The 12,175-nt window shown below is 59.1% G+C and overlaps 2 protein-coding genes across 17 annotated transcripts in view; both read left to right on the forward strand.

Moving 5' to 3' along the window:
* ANK1 (ankyrin 1) overlaps positions 1-3,810 on the forward strand; it is a 215,778-nt gene extending 211,968 nt beyond the window's left edge. For all 16 annotated transcript variants that reach the window (XM_072763453.1, XM_025993650.2, XM_072763456.1 and 13 more), the window contains one exon: positions 2,727-3,810. Coding sequence is in view for 5 of the 16 variants with exons in the window: in XM_025993650.2 (XP_025849435.2) it covers positions 2,727-2,753 (27 nt within the window). In the remaining 11 variants the exon portion in view is untranslated. The remainder of the gene's footprint in view (positions 1-2,726) is intronic.
* A 3,847-nt stretch (positions 3,811-7,657) lies between these two features.
* Positions 7,658-11,598, forward strand: NKX6-3 (NK6 homeobox 3). Its single transcript, XM_025993892.2, has 3 exons — positions 7,658-8,039; positions 9,886-10,055; positions 11,365-11,598. Exons 1-3 carry the CDS (start codon positions 7,658-7,660, stop codon positions 11,596-11,598), a joined length of 786 nt encoding a protein of 261 aa, XP_025849677.1.
* The last annotated feature ends 577 nt before the right edge of the window (positions 11,599-12,175 follow it).

Raw genomic sequence — 12,175 nt, forward strand, 5'->3', positions numbered from 1 at the left:
AAGGAACGATGGTCAGAAGTTTGTTCAGAGAAGACAGGATGCCCCCGTCCCAGGGGAGGAATGACTAGACCCCCTCACCCATCTGATTGCCCCCAGTTACTCCCACCTTGGGAAGGACTCTGTATCCAAGGCCTGGCAAATCGGGGAATGGTGCTTCCTGTGGTGTTGAAGGAGCCACACAATTGCTGTTTAGTCAAGGCCTGACCACTGGAGACAGTAGCAGCTGCTGGGTTTTGCTTGGTGCCCCAAGGATGTAGGTCGGAGACTTCAGGCATGAGCTATGCCAGCGCGCCAGTGGGGAGCGGCATCGGCGGGCTCCCTGCAATCCCGGGCAGGTGCTGGGTCTTGGCATTTCTCTGTGTGTCCGTGGGCCGGCTTCTGGCACGTTCAGGAAGCTGTGGCCCCACAAGGCTGCTGCTTTTTTCTTGTTTTCCTTTTTAAGAGACTCTTTGTGAGCTCCGACAATGGGATGTTTTAGTGAGTTTCAAAGTTAAGCAATTGGTAATCTCGTTGGGAAGGGGCAGCGAGGCAAGGGGTGATGTTTTATGTTGCTGTTTTAAGTTACAGGCCACCCTCCTTCCCAGACCATCGCAGGGGCACGAGTCTGGGCCGAGGGCCAGGGGAGAGGGCCACAAGCGCAGGGTAGGGCAGGAATAGGAGGGACCACACAGAGAGATGGGATGGGACCAGGCCCTGAGCGGCACGGCCACTAGAGTGGGCAGGGGCTGGTCTCCCCGCTCGTTACAGTGTGAGCCCTTTCTCCCGGGACACCCAGGACAAGAGCTGCAGGGCTGTGGAAGGGTCCAGGTCACAGCCAGGAGACTTGCCTTCCAGTCCTACCCCTGCCACTGCTGGGGCCTCCCCCTAGACGTGTAACCAAAGTGGTTACCGTACAATAATTGCTAAGCCTTGATATCTCTCCTCTGCGCTGTGTCTGGGCAGAAAAGTGGAAGATGGTGGGCTGTTTTCCCCGGGCTCAAGATTTTGGGAGGTCTCTTGTTTGAGGCGTGCTTAGTGCTGGGATGGGCATTGTGGGGATGGACCACTGGGAAGGGTAAGGCCAGGCCCTTGCCCTCAGGGTGTTTCTGCTCCAGCTGGGGAGACAGTGCAGGTGTGAGCCCTGAGAGAGAGGCTAGTCAGGGTTCACGCCCACAGACACCAGCCCAAGCTCTTTGTAGCTCTTTGAAACATCACTGCGATCTAATGAGGTACATCCCATTACTGCCCTCATTTTAGGGCAGCAGAAACTGAGTCACAGGGAGTGTAAGTGACATGACCAGGGAAATTGGCAGAGACAGAGTATGGACTCAGGCAACCTAGCTGGCTTCAGGGTTCCTGCTCTTACCCACTGCGCTCTACGATGGCTCTGAATAAAAGGGAGTAGAGGGAGTGGGAGCTTCCCCGAGCCGCAAGGAGAGAAATGACAAGCAGCCAGAGTTATCAGGGAGGCTTCCTGGAGGAGAGGTCTTGAGGTGGTGAGCAGAGCTTCAGCAGAGACTAGACGGCCTCTGTGAGGGGAGGGCCATGAACAAGGTGGGCAGCTGGTGGGCACTGTGAGTTGGGAAGGCTTGGAGGAGACCAGCTTGGCCGACAGAGAAGCCCAGGCAGTGCTGGAAGAGTCCTGCCCTCCAGGGTGATGGCTCTTCGCGCCACAGCAGCAGAAGGCCTGATGTTTCATTTTGTGGCAGCCTCTGGCAAGGAACCTAGCACGACCCTCCCATCCCTGGAGACCCACTCAGAGTTGAGTTCACCTCAACCCCTCCAGCCCCCTCTCTGTCACCCTTACGGCGGGGACAGCTCCCTGTCTGGGGACAGCTCTGCGGCAGAATACATCTCTGCCTTTCTGGGTCACTTCCTACCCCACCCAGGAGACTGTCGGCTCCTCTTTATTTAAATGTGCTCCCTTTGCCCATCCATCCCAAAGTCCTGCAGACAGAATCCCAGAGTGGCTGGTCTCAGAAACATGGAGTTCTCACCCCAGGGTGGACGAGGAGGCACCATCAGGTGGCAGGCGTGGTGTCCCCCTGTGAACCCCAGGCTACAGAATGTGGACTCTTCACTCTGCAGGCAAAGCTCATGTTCTCCAGCCTGATATACATGATATCCTGGGGAGAATGCACTTGTTTTTTTCAGAGATCTCTTTAAAAAAAAAAAAATGCCACAGCAGAGGCTGTCCATCCACGGGGGATGGGGAGAGGAGCCAGAGGCAGTTGACAGTAAGACTTGTAGACCAGAGCCAAGGAGGGCCATGAGCTCCTGAGGCTGCCTGTGATCATGTCTGCTCCATCTCTGGGTCCCCAAGGCTGGCACTTACAGACATCAGTGTATGTTGGCCGAACTGAAAAAGTGGAGGGCACCACTACCTTCTTTAGCACAAGCCCTGGGTTCGAGGATCTACTCATGGGGATCTCTCCCCAGGTGACTGCAGGCATGGGAGGGTTTTCTGGGGAGCTCGTCCACCTGGCAGGGGACCAGTGCAGGGTTGGGCCACCCCCCACCCCCAAGAGGCAGCCTCTGGGCTGGGGAGTGGGAGGAGAATGGCTAGAAGTTCAGGAAGGTCAGGGGCTCTAAGCTCAACGCCTTTCGCCTCGTTGCCTTGCTTGGGGAAGCTGCTTTTCCTGAATCAGACCCTGCCTGAGCGGCCAGCACAAAACTCAGCCTTTGGGTTTTAGGCTGCGAGCCACACCTTCTGATTCTAAGTAATTCCTTGTCTTTGTGCCCCTCAGGATCACACCTCGACACCCAAACCCTGAACTCCACACACTCTGCCATGCACACCGGAGGAGAGCTGGAGCGGAGGGCTGCGGAAGTGGCACACCTGTCCTCTAGGCCAATGGCATGATCTCTGTAAGGGACTTCCTGTAGTCTCCTATTCGCATGAACGACTGACTGTAGACGCATGACCTACAGTCCTCAATCCTGCCTCTAGCGACGACGGATCTCTGTTGGGAATCAGGACAAACGCCTCAAGAAGGGGGGTGGGGAGAGAGAGAGGGATAGAAAACAAGCGCAAGAGAGTGCGTGAACGCAAAAGTCAACAAGGGCTCTTTTGTGCTTGGGGAATGATCTATTTTTAAAAATCATTTTAATTTTGACTTGTTACAGGGTACTTTTTTTTTTTTCAACCTCATCTGTAGGAAATCCATGTGGGCTTCCTGGAGAGAAAAAAAAAAAAAAAAGAAAACTAGGCACAAAATCAGTTTGGCACCTTAGTCCTATGTCCTCATCTGCCAGCCTTCCCGGCAGTGGACACACACCTCCATTCCATTTGTGACCTCCCTGCCCACTCCCCAGGGGGCTGCTCCTCCCAGAACCTTCTACATGACATTCAGGACACACGCACAGGCACACATACACACAAGCACCTCTCCCCTCTCCTCAGTGTACACACAGATTTTACTGTGACATCCCAAGCTGTATAGAATCTCCTGTGGATAAACTGGAATTTTTTTATGTTGTCTCTCTCTCTCTCTCTCTCTCTCTGCCAGTTTCAGTATTAATCATCTTCCAATGGAAAATCATTACCTTTAGAGTGCATTCGGGGTTCCTTGTGTTAGGGACATAAGAATCTGAGGCGAGGACCCCCCAGGCTCAGCTGTAGGGCTCAGAGGGCGCCAGTGCCCCATCTGAAGGGGTATTCTGGCTCAGCTGGGGGGGCCGGGTGGCTGTCCCAGGATTGCACCAGCATGTTCAATAGACAAGAGGTTTCCTATATCTTCAAGCACTTATATCATAGTCTGTGTTCAAAGTGTAAACTGTACAGTAATCAGCCTTGTGTATATGAAAAACAATAAATACTATGCAAACCAATAGAAACACTTTAGCAGTATGTACAAAGCACTAACAGCTCAGCTCCTGAGGACTTCTCCGGGCTGCGGGAGAAGGAGCTACAGCCTGTCTTTCAGTGAAAGAGGAAGGCAGGGAGTAGGGCTAGTGAATGTACCTGCCCGTTCTTAGAAGTCAGGCCCCCCAGGTCTCCCAGAGCCGACTCGGTGCTCTAAGTCCAGGCAGCGCACAGGCTGGGGGCCGAGGCTGCGCAGCCTCAGTGTCCCGCTCTGACCAAGCCCCCGCCCCAGCCCGAAGAGGGGGCGACCCCGGCCCGGGGAGGACGGAGCGGCCGGGCGAGGGGGGAGCCCGCTGGGCCAGGCCCCCGGAGCAGGACGGAGCAGGCGGCTGGCTGTTCCTCGCCTCGGTGCCACCAGGGAAGAGCCTTAACGTCCCACTGGAGCCTCCGGCGAGAGAGGCCCGAATCAGCACAATGCGCCGCGCCCGGCCCGGCCGCCCGGGGGCGCCCTCCAGGGCCAGGAGGGACCTGGCCGGCTCTTCCCGCTCCCGCTCCCGCTCCGGCTCCCGGGGGCCGTGTGCGGACGTCCGCCCCCGTCCCGCTCCTCGGGCTGTCCGCACACACGTTGATCCTTCCAGTAGCACAGACGCCCCCACCCCCACCCCCAGCCCCGCGGCCCTGGTGCCCGTCTCCAGCGCACAGGTCGGCGGCGGAGGCCTCGGGACCCCGCGCCGCGGCTGCGCGCTGAGTCCGGGACGAGCGGCCCGGGAGGGGCTTCCGAGCTGCGCCCCCCGCCCCCGCAGGGCTCGGCCGCGGACGGGGACGGGCCGGGACCGGGACGGGGGAGGGGAGCGCGGCGGCCGCCCCGCGCCCCGCACGGCCCCGCTTGGCTCGCTCCGCTGCGCCTGGCATGGCTGCTTGGCCCTCGGCCCCAGGCCCCCGGCGGCTTGGCTGCGCGCTCCGCTGCTCGTAGGAGCTCTTAGGGGAGGACTTTGGGGTCTCCACACGATGCCTAGAGAATGCTGCAGTCTGCACCTTGGATGCTTTTTAGAAGTTTTGGAATAACCTTGATTTTTTTAATTGTTATGAAAATGACTCTTTTCTTGACTCTCTCCCAAATGCTCTGTTATCGGGAGAGAACCCCCCACCCCTGCCCACTGCCCCACTCTGATGTATAGACCATTCTCCCTACACCAGCTGAACAAATGTCAAAATTAATAAAGAAATTGACTCATGGCAGGGGACTCCATCTCTCCTTCCTGGCTGGGCCTGGGGGCATCTGAGGGGCTGGGGCAGGAGTGAAGCGGGCGCTGGGCCCTGATGGAGTCTGGGGGTGAGATCAGTCAGGTGCCTACTTCCAGGAAACCTACACAGCCCCTTATCCTCCCACCAAATCCCACCAAACCCCTGGAGTGGATAGAACAGATTTGTCTCCGAAGGGTTACCATGAGATGGGGGCAGGGCCATGGTGGGGGGAGGGGGACACTGCACACACTGGGGGCGGGGGGCATGTGCATGGCTGAACCCACAGTACACGCTAAGGGAGATGGCCCAGTGCCCCCCTATGAAGGTATCTGGCCCCTGCACCCAATGCCATTCAAAATTCAAGAACTTTTGAGAAAATTGCCCTGTTCCTCACTAGTTCTGAACACTTCATGAGGCTGGTCACCAAGCTGGCCACAGTTTTCCCATCTGTCAGATGGGGGAATGGATTAAACAACTGCTAAAGTCTCTATAGTTTGTCATCCTGGGATTCCCAAACATGAACGCCTTTGTCAAGCCTGACATTTATTAGAATTACATTATTTGCTGCAGCTTTCTTCCTCATAAATTCCCATCAGGGGGTGACAAAGTCACAGTCACGGGGGCTGAGGAGCACTGCCAGCCCTCAAACAGTCTGTAGCTTCTCCCTCAATGTCAGAAAAGACCCCCAAGACAAGGCACCGGTCCAGGCAGTGCGGCCGTCTCACCCAGAGAGGTTTGAAAAACAGTTTCAGGATCACAGTCGCCTGGGTGGGCTCAGGCAGCAACAACATGAGAATGGGAATGAAGTGTCCCAAATGGTTGTGATGGGCAGCCTGGTAGCACAGCCAACTCCGGTAAAGTCCTTTTTTTCTTGTTTCTAGCCTAAATTCCTAGGGAAATAATCTCCACAGCCTGTGTGAGGTCTTTCTCGTATTAAGCTGCATCATGCACACCTCAGAGAACATGGCTGGGAGCAGCCAGTTCCACAAGGAACAGGTAACAGCAGCGTGGGGAGAGGCGGGCTCCGGGTGAGAGGGGAGCTCTCCTCGGGTCCTGGGTCCAGACTTGCAGCTGGAAGCCCTGGAGAAGGCCAGCGAAGAGCACCTCTTTCCTCCACCTGCCGAAGTGGGAGCACGGAGTGCTGAGATAGCCAAGGAACCCACAGCCTGATCAGGAAAGGCTTCAGAACTGCCCAGCAGAGGGGGACAGAAGTCTCTCTGCCTGACAGTCACTATTTTCCTGTCATTTTACATGTTCAGTGGCATGCTGCTTTCCACTTTAAAAACAAAAACAACAATAACTGCAAGAAAAGATGCCACCCATATGGAAATAACCGGGTATTCACCGTGGTTTCTCTTTGTAAAATGGAAGACAGCCCCCAGTAGAGCCTTGTAGGTTATAAAAATTCATTAGAAAAAAAAGGCATATGGGTGCTCTGCAACTCAGTTTAGTCCCATCCATCAAGTAATGACTGAGCACCAACCAAGTGCCTGCCAGGAGGACCCATCACTGAATCAACAGCCATCTCAGCCATCAGAGCTTTCCATCCCAGGTGCCAAGCCAGACAGAACATGGCAATGACTCCAGCAGAGGCACAGACGACTCCTCGGAGGAGGAAGATGGGAGAACGGAGGGAATCAGGAAAGGCTCCTCCAAGGCAGAGGGGGGAAGAGCACACGCCCAGCACGTGCAGAGCTGCTCCAATCCCACCTCCTGCCCCGGTCACCCTGGCAGGCTCCCACTCCCAGGCTCTGAGGCCGCTCATGAGATGCACATCCCCACCCCCCAGTACCCCAGCCAAAGCCCAGCCTCCCCACTTACCCATCCCAGCTTGGAGGAAGGAGGACCTGCACCCACACTCAGATTCCACACTCTGGCTTGGACATCTGCTCAGAAGGAGGCCTGGGCACCCCAGGACAGCGACCCCTGAGCCTGGCCTCCTCCCCCTCAGGGAGCAGGTGCAGGCACTGTAACTTCTAGCTGCCTCGGGAGCTTCTGGGGGCCCCAGGTACCCTCCTCTTCGTAGATGCTGGACTTGGGAACCGGGAGAGGTAGACCCTCTGAGAACGAACAGCTTCCAGAGCTCATTCTCTGTTCTCTCTCTCTCTCTCTCTCATACACACACACACACACACACACACACACACACACACACCCTGGCTGATTTTACAGTCAATCTTTCAAAGTGCAATTTGTCTTGGAAAAGCCAATGTGAGGCCTGTGTGGGTTTCGACCAATGGCGCCGCGCCTCTCGCAGCTCAGCCAGTCTCGGGTCTGTATTCTAATGGGCCATATCTTTATCAGGGAAATGTTGCTTCTCCGAACTTAAAACTTCTCATGAAGGGTCCCCAGATCCAGAGGCAGAGGAGGGGTCTGAGCTGAGGCGCGGGGAGCTGCCTTTCTCCAGGCTGGACCGGGAGAGAGCCAAGGGGCGCCGGGGAGGCCGCGCACCTGCCCCAGGAGCACCTGACTCCTGAGCCGCTGACGCAGGCGCTGGGCCCCGGCCAGGGCTCGGGCCGCCTGGGACCCTCCGGACCTGCCATGGGCTCCTGGGTCAGAGCTCGGGGTCTCCGGCTGTAGGGGCCTGGATTCGGGCTTGTCACCTCGCCTCGCCCCGACCCGAGGATCATGGAGTCCAACCTGCAGGGGACGTTCCTGCTGAACAACACGCCGCTGGCTCAGTTCTCGGAGATGAAGGCCCCCGTGTGCCAGTACTCCGTGCAGAACTCCTTCTACAAGCTCAGCCCCCCGGGGCTGGGCCCCCAGCTGGCCGCCGGGACCCCCCACGGGATCACGGACATCCTGAGCAGGCCTGCGGCCACCCCGAACAGCAGCCTCCTCTCCAGCTACCCCCACGTGGCGGGCTTTGGCGGACTGGGCTCCCAGGGCGTCTACTACGGACCCCAGGTGGGGAACTTCCCCAAGGCCGCCAGCGAGTACCCGCCCCGGACCCGGAACTGCTGGGCGGACACGGGCCAGGACTGGCGAGCCGGGCGGCAGTGCAGCAACAGTGAGTACGGCCGCCATCAGGGCAGCTTGGGAGGGGCGCTCACACGGTGGGCCGGACCCGCCCTCCGCCTGTCCCCAGCCCCGTGGCTCAGGGGGCACAGGTGTGAATCCTCCCGTCCCCGTCCCCGGCACCCCCCGGCTCTGCCTGGATGGGCGTCTCGGCCCCTCGCCCCCTCCCTTACCAGCTGCTGCCTCAGCCGCCCTCCTAGAAAGCCCGGGGCTCTCCAGGTCTGCAGAAGACCACGTGGCACACCCAGAAGCCCGTGGCAGGTCCGGAGGGTCCCAAGTGGCCTGTAGGATCTGGCTGGCAGCTCACCTTCCTCCCCAAACTCAGAGCCCATGTCACTTCTTCATCCAGAGCAGGCAAACGCTGTCCCCGGTGAGAGGTTGCCAGAGCACCCCTTCCCGGATAGCCCCCCTCCTGGGCCCCAACACGACACCATTCAGGGACCCCATCTGGATCCCGCCTGTGATCTGGGGGGTGGTTTCCCCTGCCCTCCTCAGGGCTTATGTCAACAGTAGTGGCGACAACTGCTCAGCCTCTAGGAGCAGCAGCCAAGTCAAGTCAGACTTGGCCCAGTAGTAGTGGGGGGTGTCTCCCCACCCTACCATGCCCAACCCTGTTTTTGGAGAACTGGTACGGGGTCCCCATGAGCCAGTCAGGGCCCAGAGGTGGTGGCGAGACCTGCACTGGCAGGTGAGGCTCACCCAGGAGGCAGGGAGGTAACAGTGGCTGCAGGAGCCATCCTTGTGCCACGGAGGCCCAGCCGGGACCTGGCAGGGGTGGAGGTGGAGGGAACCTGCACCTCTCTGCCATAGGGGCTTGGGGCCCACCAAGGAAATCCCAAACACATCGGCCCCTCCATCTGCTACACTGTCCCATAGCACACCCCTCACTCTACCCAAAACATGGCAAGTTCCATGCGGGCGAAGACCTCATCTCTTGGAACTGGTTTGAGGGGTGCTCTAGAGGCCTCGGTCTCTGGAACATCCATCGTCCCCTCCCCACCCCGCACTCTCTCCCCTACTCTTCAATCCCAAGTGCATAGCCACACACAGGAAAATACCTCAGTTGGTAGCTGAATCAACACACAGGGAGAAAGGACTACAGAGGATAGTCTCTTGGGAAGTCTCTTCCCCTTCTAGTGCCTCAGTTTCCTTACCTCTAACATGTGGAGATGGGACATGAGCTATGGGGCCACCCTGACCAAGGTCCGACAGGTGGGCCTTCTGCCTCCCCGAGCCCTGCGGCCCTCCAGCCAGAGAGGCAGCCCCAGTGGTGCAGGAGCAGGGCCTGGACCTTTGAGTGCAGACTCTCCAGGGGGCTGAGGCCACAGGACTTCTAGGCCTGGTGACAAGGGCAAGCAGTAACTTGAGGCTGAAAGCTCTGGTTTTCTCAGAAACCTGGAAAGTGAGATCCCAAAAACAAGGAATTAGGCAGAGGAGGAATCCCCAGACCCCCTGAAGCCTTGGCTATTGGTGGAAGGTACGTGGTGTGTGCCTTGGTGAGAAAACCAAGAAGATCCAGAAAAAAGTCCTGTTGCCCCTGGAGGGAAGGCAGCAGAACTGAGTAGTGAACATGACGCAGAGAAGGAGGAGACCAGGGCAGGTTGTAAGCTCCCTCTGCCCCTAAGGAGCTCTCACCTGAGGCAGGTGCCCTCTCGGGGTCCCTGACTGTCCGGACAGGGCAGAGGTCACAGTCACTATTGCCTCTTGATCAGCGGTGTCACGATGCCCTCACAACTCAGTGGCTTCTCCAGAGGAGGGAGCTCGCCCAGTGGGAGAGGCAGGACAGGGCTGGCACCCCCACTCATCCTGCTAACCACACACCTTCTTCCTCTCACCAGCCCCGGATCCCCTGAGCGACAGCATCCACAAGAAAAAGCACACCCGGCCCACCTTCACGGGACACCAGATCTTTGCCCTGGAGAAGACCTTCGAGCAGACCAAGTACTTGGCCGGCCCTGAGAGGGCACGGCTGGCCTACTCGCTGGGGATGACGGAGTCGCAGGTCAAGGTGAGTCTGTGTGGGAGAAGGGCTCTGCCTTCGCGGGCGCGGCCTGCCAGGACGGGATACCGCTGCGCCGGAGAGAGGCACTTTGCTCTCCCAGCAACTCCGGCTCTCGGCCGAGGCCGTCCTGCTGTCTGGGCGCTGCCTGCCCAGTGAGCCCTGGAGAGGGCGATAATCACCATAACCAGATGTCAATACTCTATTTGGAGAGCGATGAGTGTAGGAGTTCATTAAGCCTCACGGCAACCTGGAGGTGGGGATTCTTACCCACTTTACATCTGAAGAAACCATCTCAGCTGAGCCCGTGGCTCAAGGTTGCCTGACTGTTACCAGGTGCAGAGCTGGGGCTCCATTCCAGACCTGCGGGGCACCAGCCTAATGCTTTCCCCTCCTCTGCACAGTGATGGCCAGAAATATCAAGAGCTCATGGCAGCCTCTGGCCCAGATCAGGAGCCAGTCTCTGGGCTGGCTCAGAACCACGAGCCTTATAGGCTTGTTGCATCAGCTGGCAGGAGAAGCCTGCCTTGGTTTGCCAATAAGGCGAAGAAAACCCCTCCTTCCAGGTCCACCCAAATGAAGCCCCGGTGGGAAACTGGGGCAGGGAGCCTCCAAGCCGGAGGCAAGGGTCATGCTCACATCACTGGCCACCGAGCCTGAAATCAGTAAATGGGCTTCTGCCTCCAGGCTCCCAGAGAGAGCCCTGACGCTAGAGCTCTCCCAAGAGTCTTTGCCCAGGGCGGGGGGGCAAAAAAGAAAGCTTTGAGGTGTTGAGGCAAGCGGGGAGCTGCCCAGCTCTGTGACACTACGATGGGTTTAAAAGCGTAAGAGGGAAGGACAGGGGCTGTCACCTACGTCCACAGCCTCCCGGCCTGCTGACTGCAAGAGCCCTCTCCTCTTTCCGACCTTTCAGTTTCTTTAGGCACTTGTCTGCCTTCTTCAGCTCTGCCAAGCAATGAAAATGTTACTTTTATAATTAGGAAGAAATGATTCACGAAGTTCAGTGAAGGCCTATGAAGCACCTGCTGAATGCCCTCACCTGCGCATTCCAGCGTCTCCGTCCCAGTGCCCCAGGTGGCAAAGGAGAAGACCCATCGCAGGGAGGAGGGCTCAGCAGAAGGGCTGCTGCACTTACACGCATTTGTCTCTGTTTTACCCCAAACGGTGTGACTATTGCCAGCTGAGCTATTTGTTACACTATGACAATCAGGGCCACGGGGCCCTGCCGCCGAGTGGGGTCACCCTCCTGGGGCTGGTCCCCGCGCGAGCTGTGCGTGCACGACCCTCAGCCCCCCCCCCCCCCCCCCCCCCGCCCCAGGTGTGGTTCCAGAACCGACGGACCAAGTGGCGCAAGAAGAGCGCCCTGGAGCCGTCGTCCTCCACGCCTCGGGCGGCGGGCGGCGGCGGCGGGGAGCGCGCGGCCTCGGAGACCGAGGACGACGAGTACAACAAGCCGCTCGACCCCGACTCGGACGACGAGAAGATCCGCCTGCTGCTCCGCAAGCACCGCGCCGCCTTCTCCGTGCTCGGCCTGGGCGCGCACAGCGTCTGACGCCCCGCCCCGTCCCGGTCCCCGCGGGCCCCTGCTCAGCCCCGCCCCGCCCCGCCCCGCCCCGCCCCGCCCCGCCCGGGGGGAGGGGGGCAGAAGGAGGGAGGGGGAGGAGGAGAGCGCGGAGGGCAGCGGGCGGAGGCGGCGGAGGGGGGTCCGTGCGCCCCCGGACCCGGCACGCTGGGGCCCTCCTGCACCCCTGGGGCCCAGGCCTGCCCTGCCCGCTCCACAGACTCACCAGGGCGCAGGTAGATGAAAACGACCGGGCTCTGCGGCCAGGCAAGTGGCTGTGGGCTCCTGGACTTGCCACTGTGATCTAGCTGGGGGCGGGGGGTGGGGGGGCATCCCCAGGAGACAGCTGGCGGGAGCAGAGGTCTGCTGCCTTCTGCTGTGGGAGTTGGGAGGCCAGGGTGCTGTTGGCTGACTGCAGAAGAAAAGATGACATGTCCGGGTGCCACCCTCCGACCTTGGCACGGGAACGGTACCACTGGAGACCCCCAACTGGAGGAAGTGCACCTCAGAGAGGGCGAGTGGGTCCCGGTGAAGGAGAAACACTCCTGACACCCCAATCAAGGATCAG

This window comes from Vulpes vulpes, chromosome 7 (genome assembly GCF_048418805.1).
Source record: "Vulpes vulpes isolate BD-2025 chromosome 7, VulVul3, whole genome shotgun sequence".
Taxonomy (NCBI): Eukaryota; Metazoa; Chordata; class Mammalia; order Carnivora; family Canidae; genus Vulpes; species Vulpes vulpes.